Source organism: Sminthopsis crassicaudata, chromosome 3 (assembly GCF_048593235.1).
Source record: "Sminthopsis crassicaudata isolate SCR6 chromosome 3, ASM4859323v1, whole genome shotgun sequence".
Taxonomy (NCBI): Eukaryota; Metazoa; Chordata; class Mammalia; order Dasyuromorphia; family Dasyuridae; genus Sminthopsis; species Sminthopsis crassicaudata.
Window position 1 is genome coordinate 563,731,388 of NC_133619.1, and position 23,381 is coordinate 563,754,768.

General features: G+C 39.7%; 2 protein-coding genes across 2 annotated transcripts; one reads left to right on the forward strand and one right to left on the reverse strand.

Annotated features, from left to right (window-relative positions):
• Nucleotides 1–10,446: 10,446 nt before the first annotated feature.
• Nucleotides 10,447–11,844, reverse strand: LOC141562396 (E3 ubiquitin-protein ligase TRIM21-like). The gene has a single exon (XM_074302437.1). It carries the CDS (start codon nucleotides 11,842–11,844, stop codon nucleotides 10,447–10,449), a length of 1,398 nt encoding a protein of 465 aa, XP_074158538.1.
• A 9,043-nt stretch (nucleotides 11,845–20,887) lies between these two features.
• On the forward strand, nucleotides 20,888–22,282 carry LOC141562397 (E3 ubiquitin-protein ligase TRIM21-like). The gene has a single exon (XM_074302438.1). It carries the CDS (start codon nucleotides 20,888–20,890, stop codon nucleotides 22,280–22,282), a length of 1,395 nt encoding a protein of 464 aa, XP_074158539.1.
• The last annotated feature ends 1,099 nt before the right edge of the window (nucleotides 22,283–23,381 follow it).

Consider the following 23,381-nt stretch of genomic DNA (forward strand, 5'->3'; position numbering starts at 1 on the left):
GGAATGGAAGTCCCAGAGAAGCGGAACCTTTGACCTAGGGACCGGGGTTTCTGGCAGACACTTCCAGTTTGAGCGCAGGGGCTTTTCACGTCACCTGCTGCAGACATCCACGTCCCACCGGGACGCATAGGCTAGACTTTGAGTCGCCTTTACTGTTCAGTCTCGAACCTCAGGGAAGCGGCTAAAACACAGCGCCCTCAGGGCACAGCAGTGCTGATCACCTCTGAGGCATTTCCAGGGAGGGGGTGGGGAACTCTCTCCCAGAGCTCTCTCTTAGCTCAGGCGCGGGGCCCGCTGCATCCATCCGGTCTGGGAGGAAGCTGGTAAAGAAATAAATAAATAACTTCCTACCCCAGGGACAGACCCCAAAAGATTTTTTAAGTATGAGCAAGAAGCCCAAAAAAACCATAGATTGCTTCTACAAAGAGAAAGAGCGGGTATCCAACCCTGAGGAAGTTAACAGCAGAGAGTCAGCAGATAACAACCTAAAGGGGAACGATTCCTGCCCCCCATCACATAACTCTCTCATTGAAGAGACTATTAAAAAGTTAAGAGAGTTTGAAGAAAAATGGGGAAAGGAAAGAGAAGCTATGATAGAGAATAACAACGTTCTGAAATTGGAGTTGGAAAAAATAAAGAAGTCACAGGAGATGCAGGGAAACAAAATTAGTGAATTAGAAAAGGTAAAAAAATTACATGAAAGTAGGATTTCTGAATTGGAGAAGATAAAAAAGTCTCAAGAAAATAGGATTTCTGAATTGGAGAAGATAAAAAAGTCCCAAGAAAATAGGATTTCTGAATTGGAAAAAGAAAATAATTCTCAAAAAAAAAATTAGGGAAATGGAAAAAAATTCAATAGAGCAAAATAACTCATTTAAAAATGAAATTGGGCATTTACAAAAAGAACTAAAAACTGTGAATGAAGAAAATAACTCCTTAAAAGTCAGGATGGAACAAATAGAAATGAATGATTCATTGAGAACCCAAGAATCAGTCAAACAAAACAAAAAAAATGAGAAGCTGGAGAACAACATCAAATACTTACTGGGAAAATCTATAGACCTGGAAAATAGATCTAGGAGAGATGATCTGCGGATCATTGGACTTCCCGAAAACTATGACCAAAAAAAGAGCCTAGATTCTATTTTACAGGAAATTATCAAAGAGAACTGTCCAAAGATAATAGAAACAGAGGGGAAAGTAGATGTTGAAAGAATTCATCGAACGCCTTCTGAAATAGACCCTAAAAAAAGAACACCACGGAATATTGTGGCTAAGCTGCAGAATTACCACACAAAGGAGAAAATCCTGCAAGCAGCTAGAAAAAAACAATTTAAATACCAAGGTGCCACAATAAGGGTCTCACAAGATCTGGCTGCCTCCACATTAAAAGATAGAAGGGCCTGGAACCTGATATTCCAAAAGGCAAAAGATCAAGGATTGCAACCAAGAATAAACTACCCAACTAAGTTTAGCATCTTTTTCCATGGAAGAAGATGGTCATTCAGTGAAATAGAGGAATTCCACATGTTTATAAGAAAAAAACCAGACTTAAACAAAAAATTTGATCTACATCCACAAGACTGAAGAGAAACAGAAAAAGGTACACAGAACCCTTGAGAACTATATCTCTGTTGTGGGTATATAGAAAGTACACATGGATAATTTGATTTTACTGATATAAAAGAAAAAAAAAAGGAGGGGGGGTAGTAAAGGGAAGGGGGTAGTATCAGAAAAAGGGGAGGGAGTGATAAAAAGAGGGAAACTACATCCCAGGAAGAGGCATAGAAAATACACCATATCTGAGGGAATTTAGAGAGGGGGAGAATCATTGTGTAAATCTTACTCTCATCAGAAGAGGCTCAAAGAGTAAATAATTGTCATATTTTCTTTTTCAAAGAATTTTCTCTCACCTCATTAAAAGGGGGGAGAGGAAAATGGAAAAGGAAAAGGAGAATAAGGGAAGGGACGTGGAGGGATACTAAAAAAAAAAAAAAGGGAGAGCTGCGCGTCACAAGGGGGGGTCTATAAATTGAATATTGGGGAAGGGGTTCAGGGGGGTCAAGGGAAAAAGCATAATCTGGGGATAATATGATGGCAAGAAATACAGAATTAGTAATTTTAACTGTAAATGTGAATGGGATGAATGCTCCCATCAAATGGAGACGGATAGCAGACTAGATCAAAAATCAGAACCCTACAATATGTTGTTTACATGAAACACACTTAAAGCAGGGAGATACATATAGAGTAAAGGTAAAAGGTTGGAGCAGAATCTATTATGCTTCAGGTAAACCCAAAAAAGCAGGGGTAGCTATCCTTATTTCAGATCAAGCAAAAGCAGAAGTTGATCTAATTAAAAGAGATAAGGAAGGAAACTATATCCTACTGAAAGGTAGCATAAATAATGAAGCCATATCGATACTAAATATATATGCACCAAGTGGTATAGCATCTAACTTTCTAAAGGAAAAGTTAAGAGAGTTGCAAGAAGAAATAGACAGTAAAACTATAATAGTGGGAGATCTCAACCTTGCACTCTCAGATTTAGACAAATCAAACCACAAAACAAACAAGAAAGAAATTAAAAAAGTAAATAGAACATTAGAAAAACTAGGTATGATAGACCTTTGGAGAAAACTGAATGGCAATAGAAAGGAATATACTTTCTTCTCAGCAGTTCATGGATCCTATACAAAAATTGACCATATATTAGGACATAAAGATCTCAAAATTAAATGTAGGAAGGCAGAAATAATAAATGCCTTCTTCTCAGACCACAATGCAATAAAAGCTACATTCAGTAAAAAGTTAGGGATAAATAGACCAAAAAGTAATTGGAAACTGAATAATCTCATCTTAAAGAATGACTGGGTGAAAGAGCAAATTATAGAAACAATTAATAATTTCACCCAAGATAATGACAATGATGAGACATCATACCAAAATCTGTGGGATGCAGCTAAAGGAGTAACAAGGGGAAATTTCATATCTTTAGAGGGTTATTTGAAGAAAATAGAGAAAGAGAAGATTAAGGAATTGCTTTTTTTTTTTTTTTTGCTCAGCATGATGAATATGGAAACATGTTTAGAGAAATTGCACCTGTATTGCAATTTACCCTATATTGAATTGCTTGCTGTTTTGGGGAGAGGAAAAGGGAAAGGAGAAGGAGAAAAATCTGGAACACAAAATCTTGCAAAAATTAATGTTGGAAATTATATGTATATGGAAAAAGAAAATACCATTAAATGATTATTAATAATAATAATAATAATAATAATAATAAAGTGGATATACACTTAAGTGCTGAAAAAAATTGAATTCCTTAGTGGCATGTGATAAGTGAGATACTACTTATGAACCTCCATTTCTTTACTTTCCAAACAAGTCAATTAAGTCTGGGAGGCTTTTAATGAAAATCATCTGTGATTGGGGATATTCAATATATTATTGAGGGAGGTAGCTGGATACTTACATTCCATACCACAGCCCAGACCAGAGGTTGCTCCTTCTCTTTTAATACAATTTTCTGAACTATTTTGACCTTTCTGTGAAAGATTTCCATCTTTTTCTACATCTTCTTTTGTAAAGAAAGAGGAATAAACAGGAAATTTCTTTCCTCAGCCTGAGTTCTGTGACCTACTTGAAACTAAGAAACTCAATAACCCTGATAAGCTGGTACTATTTCATTGATTTGTTAGGAAAAGTCACCAAAGGAAAGACTGTTAGGTTCTTACTAAGTGCTAAGTCAGTACTTGACAATTCTCTAGTTCCAGCCAGGACTGGGAGTTTTACTTGTGAATTTCTGGGGAAGAGCTTGCATGCTTAGGAGGAGCAAGTTCATTGGTTGAAGTAATTTTTCCCAGAAGCCCTTACATTATCCTACACCCATTCTCTGGGAGGATAAAAGAGGGAAGTCCCACTCTGGACCAGAGTTAACAGCAACTGTCTAGAGACAACAGTTCTCTAGAGGAAGAAGAATCTGTCTGAGAGATTTGAGTTGACACAGCAGATCTCCTCCCAGAGAGCAAACAGCAGCTTCTGGAGACAACAGCACATTACAAAAGACCATGAACCCATTCTGACATAACAGTATTCAGATCTAAGTGATAAGCTAATGCAGAAACAGCAAAATTGTGCATGGACAATCAGTGCCATTCCTGAAGGAATGGCATTGAGCTGTGTTGGACTTACCCTGTAACAAAGAGCAGCCACTGCAATGGGCCAGTGTAAGTGGTTCTCATGACTTCCTGACTTAGAACAGGTCACACAGAGTAGGGTCTTATTCCTATCACAGAACAGCTTCTGGTCTTCCCTGTGTATCTCACATATGCCTTCCCCTTCAGGGTACATAGCAATGTCAAATTGATGACCTCTTAACTGAGAAAATTCCCAGCATGTAGTACAAGAAGAAGATGGAGAGGTATTTTTCCTTAAGCAAGACATGCTTATGTTTTCTCCACACATTTCCCCACCATTATACTCTGTGTGGAGTACTGGGATGCAGCAATTGTAAAATATAAGATAGTTTGTTTCCTCCAAAAAAAAAACAAAAAACAAAAAACCTTTTCTAATTTGTCATCCTGGTATTTTCCATTTCCCTTAGGCACACAATTAATCTCAGTGTTCACTCATTAACCAATTCATTCTACTTATTCTGAGATTAATGAAATATTTTCCCTCCTTTTCTAGGACCTCAAATTGGTCCCAGTCAAGCTCCATATTCCACACTGCCCATCTTCTGCTCATATCCCCTACTTGACACTGTGTGAGTGGGAACTTTGGGCCGCCTTCCCTGTAATAATACTACCAACCCTAAGACTTGATTAAATGGTGTAACAGTGTACCCACTGGGAAAGTGAAGGGAAATTTCAAATGGTGTAACGTGAGAAAAAGCAGAGAAGCATCATCTCTCAGAAAATAGTCTAAAACTTGTAAAGAAATATAAGATGAAGGAAGTTCTTTGTGGGTGAATCAACTACTGGGTTCTGTGGGAATTGTGAGAAAATGTCAGAGCACTGGTTGAACCTGCCACCATGTAGCCTAGAAAACATATGTGTTGCTTAGAAACAAGATTTTTTAAATATTTAAATCAGAACTTAGATTACCCTGACCAGGTGCCCAGCCAGATATGAAGATTTGCAAGAAATGTTAGGAGTTTCCCTTAGGTACACATCCCAAGGATTCATGTGGCTTATTTGAAAATGCCTCCTAGCTGGCCAGGCAGCTTCTCTTTTTTTCTTCCTTGTTTGAATCCTATATTATGTATAATTTACAGAAAAAATGTAACAGCCATCCAACTTTTTTAAGTCTCCCTTCTGCTGGAAGGCTTAAACTTCTTTTTAAATTATTTTAGCTCTAGATTTTGTTCTCAATCAACAGAGGCAGGAGGAGAAAGGATGGGTTTGGAATTGCTAACTTTTGAGTGATAGACAATTAAGTAGAAGTGGTAGAATGATTACCATCCCCAGCTGAGGACATAATTGAAAGTAAATAACAACAATCAGTAGTGGATTCATTCAGCATGCTCTCCTAACTTAAATTCTTTTGATTCTTTTAAAAGAATTGATGGATAAAATCTGAAATAACCAAAGAAACAAAGGTTGCCATATACATTTATTATGTAATACATGACAACTGCAGAGCAAATCTGGACCAGTCCTCCTCAGCCTGGCACTTGACCCCTTACAAGGGAAACATTTTCTGAATTAAAAAAAACCAAGTAGGAAGATATAAAACAGGATATGGAGGGGAAGAGGGAAAAGGGGAAATTCCTTGAATTAGGTAGAGGTGGCCCAACTTCTAAATCACTTGGCAATGCAATGAAGTTTTCTCCCAATTCTCACCATTGAACAGTGTTCTCAGTAGTTAGAAATTGAAGTGGATCCCTAATTAAATAGAAAGGGAACTGAGCTACCTCCAGAACTGAGTCACAACATAAATTCAGTGTGGTGTATTGAATTCCAATAATTCTTTTGAAAAGTAAAAAAAAGTAAGACTTATTGACACTGAAATAGAGATAATTTCCAGTTAGGTACTATTTGCCCTAGTTGATATCTATAGGGAGGATCTTCCAATTTTATCATTCTGTATTTGTCACCTGCTGAAAGTCCAAAGCCAAGAACATACTAAGGCAGGCTAGCTGCTTTCCCAGAGGTGTGAACACCATCAGACTCACTGCTAATGCTATCCCAGGTGAAGTTCAGCAAGTTCCAGATCAAAACTTATGGCAGAAGAGGTGGTCCTGTGAAATCTAATAATGAATTGAATTTATATCTTATGTGGTTCAGGTGAATTTCCACCTTGTGTTGGAAGGGGTAAAATTTAAATAAATGACATATTTTGAATGAATCATTTAAAAAAAGGTTTCTAGTTTAGGAAACTTATTTCCTTTTCTGAATTTCAGAATTGGGTCCATTTGCAAGAAACTAGCAGGTAAATATTTCAGTGACAATGGAATGCTACAGCATGACTTAATCTAACAGTGCTGATAAACTTCCTAGGACACTAGCCTTTTTGGATTTTGTATTAGGGGTTTATGATGTTTAACTAAGTTGATTAAGGAGATATCCCAACTGTAGGTGTCTTCAGGGATGTGGATATTCAATGTGAATTTCAAATCCACTTGGTGAGAATGTGCTTCTAGTTTATTTAGTAATCTGCTAAATTTGAACACTGGTATTTTTATTTTATTTATTTTATTCTGAATGTAAGGAGGGGGAGTTTTTTAAATAACATAACAAAATACAGGTATCTTGAAATTTTCTTTTTGGGGGGGAGCTAGGTAGCACAGTGCATAGAGCACTGGCCTTGAAGTTAGAAAGACCTGAGGTCAAATTTGACCTCAGACACTTAACACTTCCTAGCTGTGTAACCTCGGCCAAATGACAACCCCAATTGCCTCAGGGAAAAAAAAAAAAAAAGAAATTTTCTTTTAAAAATTATTTTCTTCTCTTTCTGCCCTCCTCCTAGAAATGGCTAATATTAAGCACAAACATATTTATGGGATGAGATGTGAACCCCATTATATTCACCATTAATGCTATCACAAGTGAATTTTAGGAAGTATCAAAACAAAGCTTATGGCAGTACAGGTGTTACTGGGGAATCTAATGATGCATTGAATGTACATGTTATGGCACATCACATGAATTTAATTTTGTTTTGGAAGGGGATGAATTCAGAGGAAGTACCCAGAGACAATCATTAAAAAAAAAAAATTAATCTTATTTCTTTTTCTGAACTTTACAGTTGGGTCCATTTGCAAGAAACTAGAAGGGAAAGGCTAGACTTTATTTTTTCATTTTCTTCAGCTCAGAATATTTTGTATTTTCCGTCATTAGGCAAGCAATTCTGATCAGAAAAAGAAAAGACAGAAGGAGGAAAAATGTCACTTTCTAAACTTAATTGTCATAAATATCAAATTCATTCAGTATTTCATGCCATTAATCCAATTTTTGTCCAAAAAATGGAAGGACAGATCATTTTCTCTTGGATTCATCCATGGATATTCATTCCAGTCATACTGAAATTAATCAGATATTTTCACTCCTTTTATAGGTCTTTAAATTGGTCCCAGTCATGCTTGATATTCCACATTGGCCATCTTCTGCTCATGCACTCCTACTTGACACTGAGTGGTTGGGAACGCTGGCCTTCTCTGTAGGAGCACTACCAACCTCAAAAGACTTGAGCAAATGGTGAAATAATGTGTGCACTGGGAAAGTGAAGGGTACTTTCAGAGGGTGTGAGGTGAGGAAAAGCAGAGAACAAGCACCTCTCAGAAAATGGTCTAAAACTTTTGAAGACATATAAGATAAAGTTCTTTGTGGGTAAATCAAATAAGGGGTTCTGTGGGAAGTTTGAGAAAACTTCAGAGCTCAGGTGGAACTTGCCACTAGGTAGCCTACAAAACATGTTGCTCAGAGACCTGATTAACTTAATGTTTAAATCAGAACCTGGATTGCCTGTCCACATGGGCAACCAGGTAAGAAGATTGATGCAAGAAACATTGGGAAGTTTCCCTGGTTGTACAGCCAAACCATTCATGTGTCTTATCTGCAAATATTTCCAAGCCGGCCAAGCAACTTCTGTTTCTTTCTTCCTTTGTTTGAATCCTATATCATATGTAAGTTACAGATATTCAGTGGCAAAGGCCAAACCAACTTTTTGACCCTCCCCTCTATGGGATGACTTAATAAACTTCTTTCTAAACTCTGTTAGTTGTGGATTTTGTTCTCAGTCAGTAGAGGCAGGAGGAGAGAAGAGAGGTTTGGCATTGCTCCTTTATGAGTGACAGATAATTAACTAGAAATGGCAGAATGATTACCATCCCCAGCTGAGGACATGTTGAAATTAGATACCTCCAATCAGTAGTGGACTCATTCAGCATATTCTCCTAACTTCAATTCTTTTGGTTCTTTTGAAAAGAATGTGATGGATAAAATCTGAAGCAATCCAAGAAACAAAGATTGCAGTATAGATTTATCACTTAATACACGTTAATTGCAGAACACATCAGCAGCAGGCCTCCTCAGCTGGGCACCTGGCCCCATTATAAGGGAGCCACTGCTTTTTGAATAAAAGAAAAGAAGGAAGAAGACATAAAACAGGATAGAGATAAGGGACTTCCCAAGTTGGGAGGGAGAGAGGGGAAAGTGACAATTCCTTGATTTAGTAGAGGTGGTCCAACTTCCTAACCTCAGGGGACTAGGTTCAAACAATGCAACTAAGCTTTCTCACAATCCCCAAAAACTGAACCATTTTTTTCTTAGTAGACAGAAAATGGAATTAGGTCCCTCATTAAACAGAAAAGGAACTGAGCCACATCCAGAACTGAGTCACAGAATAAACTCAATGTGGTTCATGTAATTCTAATAATTCGTTCAAATAATCAAGAAATGTTAAGATGTATTGATTCTGCAACAGGGGTCACTCCCAGTTAGGATGGACTAATTAATATCTATAGAGGGGACCTTTCCACTCTGTCATTCTGTGTTTGTCTTATGCTGAAAAGTTCAAAACCAAGAACAAACTCAGCTGTGGCAGTCACTTTCCCAGAAGTAAGAACTCCATGGTACTCACTGCTAATGCAGTCACCAGATAGTGACTGTCAGAAGTAATAGAACAAAGTTATGGCAGACAGGTGGTCCTGGGAATTCTTATATTGAACGGAATTCACATCTTATACTGGACTAGACAAATTTTCACCTTGTGTTGGAAGGGGTCGAATCGAGAGGAAGCATGCCTAAGTGAAGATTTTTATTATTTTAAAAAAAAAAAAAGTTTCTTATTGAGGAATCTTATTTCCTTTTTTGAATCTCAGATGTGGGTCCATTTGCAAGAAATTAAAAGGGATATATTTCAATTACCATGGCTTAATCCAATAGTGATGATAAATTCTACAGGACATTAGCCCCCTTGAGTTCTCTATTTGGGTTTATGATGATTGACTAGGGAGACATCCCAACTTTAGCCTTAGGACTCCTCAGGGACTTGGATATTCAATGTGAATTTCAAACCTACTCAGTCAGAATGTGGGTCTAGTTTAGTAATGGATCAAGCAAGAAGCCATCACTTTCCAGCATGATAACAGGACTTCTGGATTGAGAAATTCTTCAACAATTTGTCATTTGTGAGCAAGATTTACTGGGATTGCTAACAGTAAAAAAGGAATTTCCTTTTCTGGAATTACTAAAGTATTCCAGATTAGCATTGATTTCCTTCTCACATCAGTTTTCTGGAGTCCATCAGAATCCAATGTTGTTTAGGGTGTTAACAATAACATGACTCAAATTTTTATTTTGTATGAGGTCAATTAAAAAACAATTAGTGGAAGGGGCAGAGCCAAGAAGGGGCAGAGAGAAACCAGGATGCTGTTTCTTAGATTCCTTAAAGTTCTTTAGATACTTTGAAGAGATAAAGATAATTTTAGCAAAGTTAAATTCATTGTAACAAATAACTTTGCCAAGAAAACCCCAAATGAGGAAACAAAGAGCTTGACACAAAGGAAAGAAATGCACAACAAAAAAGATACAAAAAAGCACACCAAAAGCTAGAATTCATTTCACATCTTTATTGAATGGAGTAAAAGATAGTTAACAGTAATTCAAGTGACATAGGAGTGGAATGGCTTGAAATCTATGGCTTTCGAAGAACTTTGACAAATTCTAAGAAGACTATGAAAGCCACAGTCCTTATGTGTGTTGTTATATATTTTTTTAACTGCTGAAAAAAAATTGCTATGTTTTGAAATTTTATAAGCAGAATCCACTGACAATCAGAAGGCACAACATACTTGGGAAGAATCCTCTTCAGCTTGCAGGGTGAAAGGCAAGCCATCTAGAAGTTGGTGATGCTCCTTGTCTTGCAGGGGAAGTTTGGAAATGGAAAAACATCAGCCGGGGAGCCTAGTGGTGGGCTGAGAATTCCTCCTTGTTGGAATGCTCAGAGAGACGAATAGCAGCAAGAACAAAGATGAGAATCCAGTGCACAGAGAGTCATGGGAGCAGGCTTTGTTCCTGGAAGTGGGGGGCCAGGAGAAAACATGGGTCTAACAGGGGCTGCAAATGAAATATCAGGTAACTGATAAATAAGAGAACTCTGCAGAACATTGTAATAGGCTAGAATGCCAAATTTGTATTCCAAGTATACTCCAATCCTGGGAATAGGATCTTTTAGTTTGTGGTTCAGTGATCCAGGATAAGATTGCAAATAGTGTCCATCTTCCTTCTTGACACATCTCAGGAAAAAGATAGAGGCATATTTAGTTATTCTCCCGGGACTTTTTATCCTCAAATAGGTTGTGTGAATCCCCAGTGTCCACTGAGGCAGCTGTGTCACATCCACCTCCCAGTACTGTATGCCTGAGGAGAAGCCCTGCTCAGCAAGGACCATGGGAAGATCAGAGTCATCACCATGTGGGCTGTCTACCTGCCAGCCTTCTCCAGCTCTTACACTCTTCAGATCCTCAGCCACAATCAGGCAGGGACTGGCTGATGCAGGATCCAACCTGATGTCCACTCTGAATTGGTTGAGGGTCTCTAGCATGCCAAAGATAGGACACACTCTCACCTCTGGGTTGAGAGCCTTGGCCCTTTGGGACAATGCTGACTTGCTCCTTTCCAGCAACTCCTTGACATCCCGGAGCAGATCCAGATTGGGTTGGGAGTCTGCTTCCTGTAGATCTAGCATGAGGTCCTGAAGGGTGGTGCTTTCCTGGGATAGTGTCTCCTTCTTGTTTTTTGTTTCTTGATCCATCCTTTCCAGATAATGATATAACTCATCCCACATGAGGGAATCCCGTTCCCGGTATTCTCTGCTGATCATCTTCTCCCAGTCAATAACAGGTTTCTTTTCCTTAACAAGAAGTTTCTTAGTTTCCTTAAAGTACTTCTGTAAGCAACTTTGCAGGTGCTGCATCTTCTTCCTGGAATTGGACACAGCTTCTTCTACAGGACAGTGCCTGTGAGCCCCATGCTCTGGGGCTTGACAACATCTTAGACAGAGCACGGTCTGGTCGTCTTCACAAAAGTACTCCAAGACTTCTTTGTGAATGGCACAGCGCCTCTGTCCTCCAGTACTCTGTAACAGCTGGGACCTGAGCTGTGTGCCCAGTTTAGTCAGCTCTGCTAGGCTCCCATTGAGTAATGGGAAGCCTCTGACCTGAGACACTTGCCTGCATTCAGGGCAAGAGAAAGCTGTAACTGCTGTGCTTGGGAGACATGCTCGGCAAAAGCTGTGCCCACACCCGATGGTGACTGGCTCACAGAAGTACTTCCAACAGATGGGACACGTGATCTGGTTCTGCAATTGTTGCAGCATTTCCACAGCAGCAGCAGCCATTCTCCTCTCTCCACTTGCTTCTGTTCTACAGCAGCTGAGATGAAGAGCCTTCACTTCTATTCAAAGCAGTGCTTCTGAGCAGAAGAAGGCTCTCCTTTTATAGCAGGTAGCCCCACCCCTCTAGAGCCTCCCTGGCAAGGTGTGAATTCCCCTGTCCCAGAATTCTGAAGTTCTACCTGAGAACTCTTCCCAGTTGACAGAGCCCTGAGGACCTCAGAGTTCACACTTTTAGTTGGCTCCTTTGAATGTTTGGATTTCACCATCCTGCAGCTTTGTGGCTGTCTGTAAGGAAGAGCTTTCTTTCCCTTACCCAGCCTTACCCAATCAGTTCTAAGAAGCTCCAAAAGTCCTGTGCATTTCTCCCTTCAATCTACTTTTGGAAAGTCACAGAATTTAAGATTAAAAATGGATCTGCATGGCCATTTAGTTCAAGGATCCCATAGCCATGATGAGTGCCATCTCCAGGATCCAAGAAGTGGTATTGCTTCTCTGTTGGATCTACAGTGGCATACTTATTACTTCTTCTCTATTGCATTTTTCTCTAAGTTAAGTGTCTTCTTCCTCCTTATTCCATTCTTTCCACAGTTGTCAATTAACCTTCCACAAGCAATCTGAGGATTGAAACTGTCTAAAAAGTGTAACAGAAAAACTGATTTGCTTCTTTTTTTAACAACAGAATACCTTTTTAATAAACAGTTCAACATACAAAGAACATTAATTGAATTTTTTCATCTATCATTTTAAATTAGTAGAACAAGACATTAAAGTGTCAACAACTTATTTGCAAATTTAATTTCCTTTCCCTAATCCTACCTTTCTTTCACAAATGGTGCACCTAGAGGACAGGGTCTGATTTATTTATCTTTTGTCTTCTAATATCTTCCATGATGCCAGTGAAATGATAGGTGTCTAAAAGTGTTAACTGAATTGAATTCTATTGATTTTAAAAATGAGGACTCCAATGAAGGCTACAGCATTGGGATGGCTAGTGCTTTTTTTCCATTCCACTTATTGCTCCATTTGGTCAGGTATTAGATGATCTCTCTATATGTTGTTTAAGTTGTTTAAGTTATCCAAGTGTTGTGATGGCTGCTATTAACATCTGGGAATATGATGGGACAGAGAGGAGGAGCTCTACTTTGCCACAAGCATGATTTTTTTTTTTGAAATCTTCACATTCTTTCTTGAAAGTGGAGAGACATTTCTCTAGAAATGAGGAACAAGGAGGCTTTAATGATTGAGAGTGCCTTGTAAAAAAAGAAGGAAGGATTCCAGTTTTGTGGAAAGGACATGGTAGGGGGTGGAGCTAAGATGGAGGAGAGCAGACACAATTCTCTGTAACCTCCTCTAACCTTCTCTCAAACCTACCCCAGATGAAGCCTCTAAACTGGTTTTGAAGTCAAAGAATCCACAAATATTTGTAGTACAACACATTTCTAGAAGAAGATACCTTGGAAGAATTTCAGAACAGGTCTGTTTCAATCTGGCAGAGGGACAGTCTGCCAAGCCCAGACCATAGTATAGGGAGACCAGGGCAAGAAGCTGGAGTGGAGAGTCAAAGTGTTGTAGCTTCCACGAACCTGGGGATCTTGTGTGAGCCTCCTTAGGCCACTCTGTCCTGGTTGCTACCAGATGGTTTGGCAGATTTGCCTTTTATAAAAAACAAATAGTTCCATTACTGGAAATCAATCAGCAGAACTGCCCCAGGGCAGCTGTCCCTCTCTTGCATTGAAAGCACCTCAAGCCTTTAAAACAATGAATAAAAAACAAAAAAGAACTCAAACCTAGACAGCTTTTATGGAGAGAGAAAAACAGCCCTCAAATCCTGAGGTTCCTAAAGGCAAAGCAAGTCCAGAAGAAGCCCTAAAGAGAGATACAAGCTGATTGCCATTTCACAAAACTTTCTTTGAAGATAGCATAAAGGATCTTAAAAGAGAATTAGAAGAAAAATGGTGAAATGAAATGAGACCATTGCAAGAAGGAATAGAAAAAATGAAAAAAAGAATGCAATGAACAAAAAAATTTAATTGTCCAATTGCAAAAGGAGGTAAAAAAAAACTGAAGAAAAGAATACTCTAATTTTTAGTGTATTTAGTGAACAAATGGAAGTGAATCACTCAAGACTTCAAGAATCAGTGAAACAAAAAAAAAAAAATAGAAGAAAATATGAAATACTTCCTAGGAAAAATGATAGTGATAAAATGATTGGTTTATACTCAGTGTAGAGCATATAAGTAGGGACTGAGAGCCACTGAGGACAAGCACACTAGAAGCTCTCAGAACCCAGGGGACAAATTCAATTTGAATTTCAATTTCCTGGTGGCTGGCCTGGCCTCCTGCACTTTCCCCACTAAAAGCAAGGCCACACTGAAAGGCTCTTCAGAAAGCTGCCCAGCATCAGGCAAAGAGGAAATAAAAGATTTGGACTTTAACTCTTGGCTACTCTTCTGGTGATTACTGAACTGAAACAAAGGCTGCTGCCAGAGACCCCAAGAAAACTGAACCAAGAGAACCTTACAAAGGAAGCCTATAAAGCAATAAACATCCCTAAATTGACAGTATGGCTTCATTATCTGTATCTGAAAGTCAAACTAGCTACCAATCAGGGTTGCCTTACCTTTGCCAAAGGCGGTCTTAAACGGGTAATATGTATTGTTGTAATATAATTCCTAAGTTTCTAAACTTTTTCTTTGTCATTTGCTGGCCATGGTGTGTTGTTGGGATTACTAGGTGAGAACTGAGGTTGTCTGGATGGTGACAAGGTGAGAATTCAGGTTTTCTGGACAATTACAAGGTGAGAACTCAGGTTGACTTGATAGAGGGGGCAAGCTCATTGGCTGGGGTGGTTCTTCCCAGAAGCCCTTGCATTATCCCACGCCCATTCTCTGGGAGGATAAAAAGAGACAGCAATGGGCGCAGAGAGCAGATCGGCCTGGAGAAGGATAAGAGCTGGAGGAGATTCAGAGCCAGGATTCAAGAAGAAAGACTCTCTGCATTACATCAGGCCTGACGGGGCTCTCTGCAGGAAGGGAAGTCACTTCTAAGGACAAGAGTTAACAGCAACTGCCTGGGGACAACGGTTCATTTACAGGAAGAAGAATCTGTCGGAGAGATTTGAGTAGACACAGCAGATCTCTTCCCAGAGAGCGATCCGGCAGCTTCTGGAGACGACAGCTCGCTACAATTGGCGCCCAACGTGGGGCAAGGACTTTTGCTTATCCTGACAAGAGGAGCTAGACCAGACCTTTGCAATTTGGCGCCCGAACAGGGACAGACACAGTCCTGATTCCAGTGGAAAAGCTTCCAATCTAGATCTCAGTCTCTCTGACCCAGAACCGTGAGTAACGAGGAAACTTTGTTAAAGATTAAGTGAGCGTGCTAATAGATAAACAAGGAACTTAACTTGTTAAGGGCTAAACGAGGAATCTCTTATAGCTGAAATGGGGCAGATGTTAGCTATATTCAATCCCTGGACTTCAGCCGATTCATCCCCAGCCCCAGAAGCAACCTCAGCTCCACCCCCATTCAGGAGTGGTACTATAGAGAGTATAATCAACATAATTGAGGAGCAGAGTTTACTTGTAACCTGGGTACAGATTGCTAAACTCTTGGCTGCATTAAGACGCACATCCCCTTGGTTCTTAGAGGAAGAAAAGATAGATGTAGATAAATGGAAGCTAGTGGGATATGAAATGAAAGAATTTCAAGCAAAAAATGGGCCTCGTTCAATTTCTGCAGAAGTATTTTATATCTACAACATAGTTCAATTAGCCTTAAACTATCAAGCAAGTTGTAGGAGAAGGAAAAGTTCTAAAAATGAACAGAGGAGGAAGTGTGAGGAAAAAAGGAAAGATTAAGATCTTTCCCTAGAGCAAGAGGATTTAAATGAGGAATTATGGTATGATTCTTTTGAAGAAGCTTCAACCCTGCCTAGAGAACAGATTATTGACAGGCCCACATCAACCCCACCTTCAGAGATGGAGGAAGAAAGAGGGGAAGAGGCAGAAACACAAACAGAATTGCCTGTGAAGAAGCCTAAGCCTATGACAAGATTAGAAAAAGCATTGGTTAAAGCTAAGAGAGAAGGACAGGATATAAGTGATTTTATACATGCATATCCTGTGATTGAAAATACTGACTCTGTAGGTAAAAAAAGGAGAAGATATGCACCTTTAGATTTGAATAAAATTAAGGATTTGAAAAAAGGTTGTACCCTTTATGGGGCTACATCAGCTTATGTCAAAATGTTACTAGATGGTTTGTCTTATGAAGTCCTAACCCCAAATGATTGGAAATCCATAGCAAGGATATGCCTGGAACCTGGAGAAAATTTATTATGGCTTTCGGAATTTCATGAATTATGTAAAATTCAAGTCAGATGCAATTTGGAAATAGGAGTTAACACACAATTCACTTTTGAGCACTTGGCTGGTGAAGGTCGGTATGGAGAGAATTCAGAACAGACTGATTATACCATGACAATATATGAACAAATTGCTAAGGCTGCAATAAAAGCTTGGGGTGTCCTTCCTGGACAGAAAGATCGTGGAGAGGCTTTCACTAAAATACAGCAAGGTCCCAATGAACCTTTTGCAGATTTTGTGGGACGTTTGCAAACTGCTGTCAAAAGAACTATTGGAGAAAATTCAGCTACAGAAATAATGACCAGACATCTGGCTAAGGAAAATGCCAACGAGATTTGCAAAAGAATTATATGGGGATTAGACAAAGATGCTCCTTTAGAGGAGATCATAAGACGCTGTGCTACAGTGGGAACAAATGCTTTTTACACCCAGACAATGATGAATGTGGAAAGACAGGGTCACTCCTGGCAAGGGCCTTCTAGAGAAACTCGGCGATGTTTTCAATGTGGAAAAATTGGGCATCTAAGAGCTCAGTGTAGGTATGGAGATACAGTGAGAAGACAGGGTGAAAGAAGACCTAAAACCCCATGTCCAAAATGCAACAGAGGACTCCATTGGGCATCAGAGTGTAGAATAATTCAGGGAAATGGGATGAGGGGCCCAGGTCCAGGGCCCCAGGCAAAAAAGACTTGGGGCATGATGGCAGATGATGTTACACCCAAAGAGCCTTTAGAAGGTCAGGACTCTGATTTAATCAACCAGCAGAAAAGCAATCACATGGCAGAAAGGGATTACCTGATAAGTGAGCCAAAAGGCAATCAGATTGCAAAAATGGATTACACTTGGGGAGAATACAGGCCTTTTAAACCAACAGGGCTGTATCCAGTGCAAACAATTCCAATGTAATTGCCAGATGATGAGAAGAGATTTAAAAAGTGGTAAATAGAAGGTAATTAGATAGGTTAACTGCCTGGGAGAGAGGGTTTGCTTGTATTTCTTCAGCAGGAAAAGGAATCAGATGGGTGCCAACAAGTCATATTCGCCTTGTCCATCAGAGAAAGACAGAAAAAGAGAAAGGCCTCAAAATAAAGGAGAAGATCTAAGACACATCTGACACTGAAAGAGCATGGATAATAAGAAGACTGTTAAAGAACTTTAAAAACCAGCAGGAATCATTGGACTTCCTCACACAAGATGAGACTAATGGACAATGGACTTATGGACATTTATAAATTTTCAATTTATGATTATGTTATATACTTCTAGCATGTGTTACGTTACTATGTTACTATGTGCTTATGTAATTTATGTAATTATCTGTAATACTTCCCATATTGATGGATTTATGTTTCAAGGTCATGACTGTCCTATGTTCTAAATCAAAAGAAAGGGGGAGATGTTGGGATTACTAGGTGAGAACTGAGGTTGTCTGGATGGTGACAAGGTGAGAATTCAGGTTTTCTGGACAATTACAAGGTGAGAACTCAGGTTGACTTGATAGAGGGGGCAAGCTCATTGGCTGGGGTGGTTCTTCCCAGAAGCCCTTGCATTATCCCACGCCCATTCTCTGGGAGGATAAAAAGAGACAGCAATGGGCGCAGAGAGCAGATCGGCCTGGAGAAGGATAAGAGCTGGAGGAGATTCAGAGCCAGGATTCAAGAAGAAAGACTCTCTGCATTACATCAGGCCTGACGGGGCTCTCTGCAGGAAGGGAAGTCACTTCTAAGGACAAGAGTTAACAGCAACTGCCTGGGGACAACGGTTCATTTACAGGAAGAAGAATCTGTCGGAGAGATTTGAGTAGACACAGCAGATCTCTTCCCAGAGAGCGATCCGGCAGCTTCTGGAGACGACAGCTCGCTACAGTGTGTTACCTGAATTTTGACAAACTCCCCGGGAAAAATCTCACTTGATTTCTCATGCCAAGCTTTGGGTATTGAAATGGGGATAGTCCCTTTGACCATGAATCTAAGCTTTTTTTCATACCAGTTCTAGGACACGAACAAAACCTTCCTGTTGAAAGTGTAGTCTTCAGTATTTCTGTTTACTGGGCTCTGAGAATGATAGAGAATGACTATTTGTCTAATATTTCATAAAGTAGAAGCTTGTGCCAGGTCCAGATGCAATGTTGAGATCGAACTCCAAGGGGTAAGTGAATAAAGAATGAAAGGGGAACAATAAAACTCAGGGAGATTCATCAACTTCTCTGTCTTGTAGTCTGTTTCTATGCATTATTTAATCAGGCTTCTGATGGAGCACTCATGGAGCTTCATTAGGCTGAAGTTTTATTCTGAGCAATAAGAAGAGCCTGCATGAACACAAATGTTGTGCTACTTGTGAGTTGGAATCAATAGAGTATCTGACCACGATGTTTGACACAACAAAGGGCTTTTAAAAACCAATTTTTATTCGGTTATGAAGGATGAAAACCAAATGAAAGCAATACTCAAGAGAGATTTCTTAGGTGCCAGATAGAATATAAAAGTGAGGATTCAGTCATCATGTTCCTCCTTCCAAAAATATGTACAACTTAAGCCACACCTCAGGATTTAGTAATCCCAGGGGAAAGAAAGTTGCAGTCAGAATATAAGTCATTAAGGTACACCCAATGCCTACTATATACCATCCATATAACCTTAGAAAACTCTTCTTTTTGAAAAAAGTCCCTTCATCCCTGCTCAGGGTAATTCTTTCTTCTCTGTGGGATTAATTGAAGGGGAGAGAGAGAAATTGAAGAGGTCAAGGTCTATAGGTATTTATTGCTATATCACTAGCTAATTATATCACTCCCCAAACTGACTACCAGAATTTATCTATATGCTGGGAAGAGGAAGGTCAGAAGAAATGAGGCAGTCTAAGAATTCCAAAGACTAGAAAAGTAACTGTTGGTTAAGAAGTCAGGAAGTCATTTACTCATATGCAGATATTTTATGTGGGGGCTGATTAGAGTAAAAAAGGAAATGCCTGAGAAAGAGATCAGGGGCATGGCTAAAAGCTCTTTCCAAGTGTAATCAAATAAGTAAAGAATATTCTTCATGAACCCCTTACTGCCCATAGAAGAATGGTTGAAAATGAACGATAACATTTTTTTTTTTTACTGTCAAAAAGGCTTGTGAAATGTTTAAATTTCCATAATATTGTTTATCCTATTGTCAAACCAGGAAACAGGACTATGCCTACTTGCAGTTTAGAGACCTTTAAGTAAGAACCTAGACTATGCTGCCCAGAACCCTAGTTAGATCCAAAGATTGATGAAGGGAGATTTCTCACAATTGCATACCTCAAACAACCCATATATCTTATCTGAAACCTGAAACTTATTGATGAATCAGTTATTCTTTCCATGTTCTTTGATTAAATATAGATATTTGGGAGTAGGACACCTCTTCATATGAATTAAGGGAATTGCATTGCTTTCTCTCATCCTTACAACTTGGATAGGCCCTAATCTGTCCTTACATTAGAAATCTGATAACCTAATATTGAATTCTTTTCTTAATTAGTTGATTTTATTTAATTAATTGCTTTTAATTTATAAAAGTCTATCTTCTCATGTTTTGGAGATTGAGGCTTAAGCTTGTTGCTTAAGGAATCTATATACTTAGAAGATCCAACCTTTGTTTACATTAGTAATTTTATCTTTGAGGTGGCTGAACAGTCAACGTGATTAGATTTTCTTAATGTGATTAGATTTTCTTAAGATCCTTTTAAATTTCTACAAGGATATATTTCTAGAAGATTTATTCAGCAATAAAATCTCTTGGCATCTGGAAAACCAGATCTACTGGTATAAATATGTCTGCAAATCTGTCCTAAAAATAAGGCCCTAAGGATACTGTATGGCTGATTTGCCTAGATATATTTCAGAGTTAATTAGATCAAAATGGACAGTTTTGGGATGATGCTCAAAGACAGTCCCCTAGGGAAGAATTCCTATGAAGAAATGCTTTCCAGAAGCAGACAACTTCATGAAGTAGACAACTCTTTCCAAAAATTTGCACTTGGATATACTGATTAAGAACATTAAAGAACTGTTCTACTCTTTTCCTCTTGATCCTTGTTTGTATTTTGGCTTCCATTATATTGATTTGACAGTGTGTTTTAGCCATGGGCATCACACATGGGGATCACAGAGATGGCCCTAATCATGAACATGGGTTCCTTGCACTAAATGACCATGGAGGAGGATTTCTCATCTCACATTCTGTGATTCTCCATAACTGGACTGAAGGCAGAGATGCAGAGGATTCTTGGAGAGACTTGGAAGTGATTGGGTATGGCAGGGTAAAGGAGAGAAGGTACTTATGGATCCTTGTGTTTACATGGGGCTCCTGCACGAATCAGATTGTAAAATTCATTGATTTGAAGCTCCCTGTTTTCAGAGGCTTCTTCCTAAAAGATAGGGGAACCATCAGGATGGTGAAACCCATCCATACAAAGGAGTCAACTAAAAGTGTGAACTCTGAGGTCCTCAGGGCTCTGTCAACTGGGAAGAGTTAACAAGTAGAACTTCAGAATTCTGGGACAGGGGAATTCACACCTTGCCAGGGAGGCTCTAGAGGGGTGGGGCTACCTGCTATAAAAGGAGAGCCTTCTTCTGCTCAGAAGCACTGCTTTGAATAGAAGTGAAGGCTCTTCATCTCAGCTGCTGCAGAACAGAAGCAAGTGGAGACAGGAGAATGGATGCTGCTGCTGTGGAAATGCTGCAACAATTGCAGAACCAGATCACGTGTCCCATCTGTTGGAAGTACTTCTGTGAGCCAGTCACCATCGGGTGTGGGCACAGCTTTTGCCGAGCATGTCTCCCAAGCTCAGCAGCTACAGCTTTCTCTTGCCCTGAATGCAGGCAAGTGTCTCAGGTCAGAGAATCACCTTTATGTATCAATGGGCGCCTGCTAGAGCTGACTGAACTGGGGAAACAGCTCAGCTCCCAGCTGTTGCAGAGTGCTGAAGGACAGAGGCGCTGTGCCACTCACCACCAAGTCTTGGAGTTCTTCTGTGAAGACGACCAGACATTGCTCTGTGTCAGATGTTGCCAAACCCCAGAGCACGGGGCTCACAGGCACTGTCCTGTAGAAGAAGCTGCTCCCAATGTCAGGAAGAAGCTGCAGCACCTTCAAAGTTGCTTGGAGAAGCACTTTGAGGAAGCAAAGAAACTTCTTGCTAGTCCCAGACCTCTTGTGAACTGGCACAAGATGATTACAGAAGAATACTACAAAATGTACAACCTGCACTTATTCAAGGAATGCCCTTTTGCTAGGATTGAGGAAGAAGAAAGAAGTGAGAAGGACAGACTTTCCCAGCAAATGAGAACCCTTCAGGACCTCATGCTAGATCTCCAGGAAGCAGAGGGCCAAGCCAATGTGGATCTGCTCCGGGATGTCAAGCAGTTGCTGGAAAGGAGCGAGTCAGTGTTGTCCCAAAGGGCCAAGGCGCTCATCCCGGAGCTCAGAATGTGTCCCGTCCCTGGCATGATAGAGATGCTCAACCGCTTCAGAGTGCACATCAGGTTGGATCCTGCATCAGCCAGTCCTTGCCTGATTGTGGCTGAGGATCTGAGGAGTGTAAGAGCTGGAGAAGGCTGGCCGGTGGACACCCACCCTGGTGATGACGGGCATCTTCACATGGTCTTTGCTGAGCAGGCCTTCAGCTCAGGGAGACAATACTGGGAGGTGGATGTGACAGGATTACCTCAGTGGATGCTGGGGATCCACACCCCCTGCTTGAAGAGACAAAGTGGTGGCAGCAAGACCCATTGTCCCTCTGTGTTCTTTCTGAGATGTGTCAGGAAGGAAGAGGATTACTTTTTGCAATCCTACCCTGGATCGCTGGACCACAGACTGAAAAGCCCTATTCCCAGGGTAGGACTCTACCTAGAATACCGTACTGGCACTCTGGCCTTTTACAATGTTCTGCAGAGTTCTCTTATTTATCAGTTACCTGATATTTTCTTTGTAGCCCCTGTTAGACCCATGTTTTCTCCTGGCCCCCCACTTCCAGGAACAAAGCCTGCTCCCATGACTCTCTGTGCACTGGATTCTCATCTTTGTTCTTGCTGCTATTCGTCTCTCTGAGCATTCCAACAAGGAGGAATTCTCAGCCCACCACTAGGCTCCCCGGCTGGTGTTTTTCCATTTCCAGACTTCCCCTGCAAGACAAGGAGCATCACCAACTTGTAGATGGCTTGCCTTTCACCCTGCAAGCTGAAGAGGACTCTTCCCAAGTATGTTGTGCCTTCTGATTGGCAGTGGATTCTGCTTATGAAATTTCAAAACATAGCAATTCTTTTTCAGCAGTTAAAAAAAAATAACAACACACATGAGGACTGTGGCTTTCATAGTCTTCCTAGAATTTGTCAAAGTTCTTCAAAAGCCATGGATTTCAAGCTATTTCACTCCTATGTCACTTAAATTACTGTTAACTTATCTTTTAATCCATTCAATAAAAAATTGTGAAATGAATTCTAGCTTTTGGTGTGCTTCTTTTTATCTTTCTTGTTGTGCATTTCTTTCCTTTGTGTTAAGCTCTTTGTTTCCTCATTTGGGGTTTTCTTGGCAAAGTTATTTTTTACAATGAATTTAACTTTGCTAAAATTATCTTTATCTCTTCAAGGAATCTAAAGAATTTTAAGGAATCTAAGAAACAGCATCCTGGTTTCTCTCTGCCCCTTGGCTCTGTCCCTTCTATTAATTGTTTTTTAATTGACCTCAAACATTATAAAAATTCAACTCATATTACTGTTGCCACCCTAAAGAACATTTGGGGTCTGAAGGACTCCAGAAAACTAATGTGAGAAGGAAATAAGTGCCAATATGAATTACTTCAGTAATTACCGAAAAAAAAAAATTCCTTCTTTAATGTCAGCAATGCCAGTAAATCTTGCTCACAAATTACGATTTGTAGAAGAATTTCATAAGTTCTACTGTCAAGCTGGAAAGTGTTGTTTTCTACCTTCATCCATTTGACTGGATATCTTATGGATCAGAATAAAAATTAGAATTTAAAATTTTATTCCCGTTCAAATGACAGGCAGTTGATGAATAGGTGTTTTGGACCAAAATAAAGACTAAAACAAAAAACGTCAAAGAATAAGGTTAAAAAAAAAATTAGTTACACAAACATGTTGGGAGTAATTTTTTATTTGGGGCAAGAACCTGAAATCAAAAGGGGTAT

Bases quoted from the DNA above. Each gene is read 5' to 3' on its own strand.
- LOC141562396 (XM_074302437.1), bottom strand. From the start codon at position 11,844: ATGGCTGCTGCTGCTGTGGAAATGCTGCAACAATTGCAGAACCAGATC.
- LOC141562397 (XM_074302438.1), top strand. From the start codon at position 20,888: ATGGATGCTGCTGCTGTGGAAATGCTGCAACAATTGCAGAACCAGATC.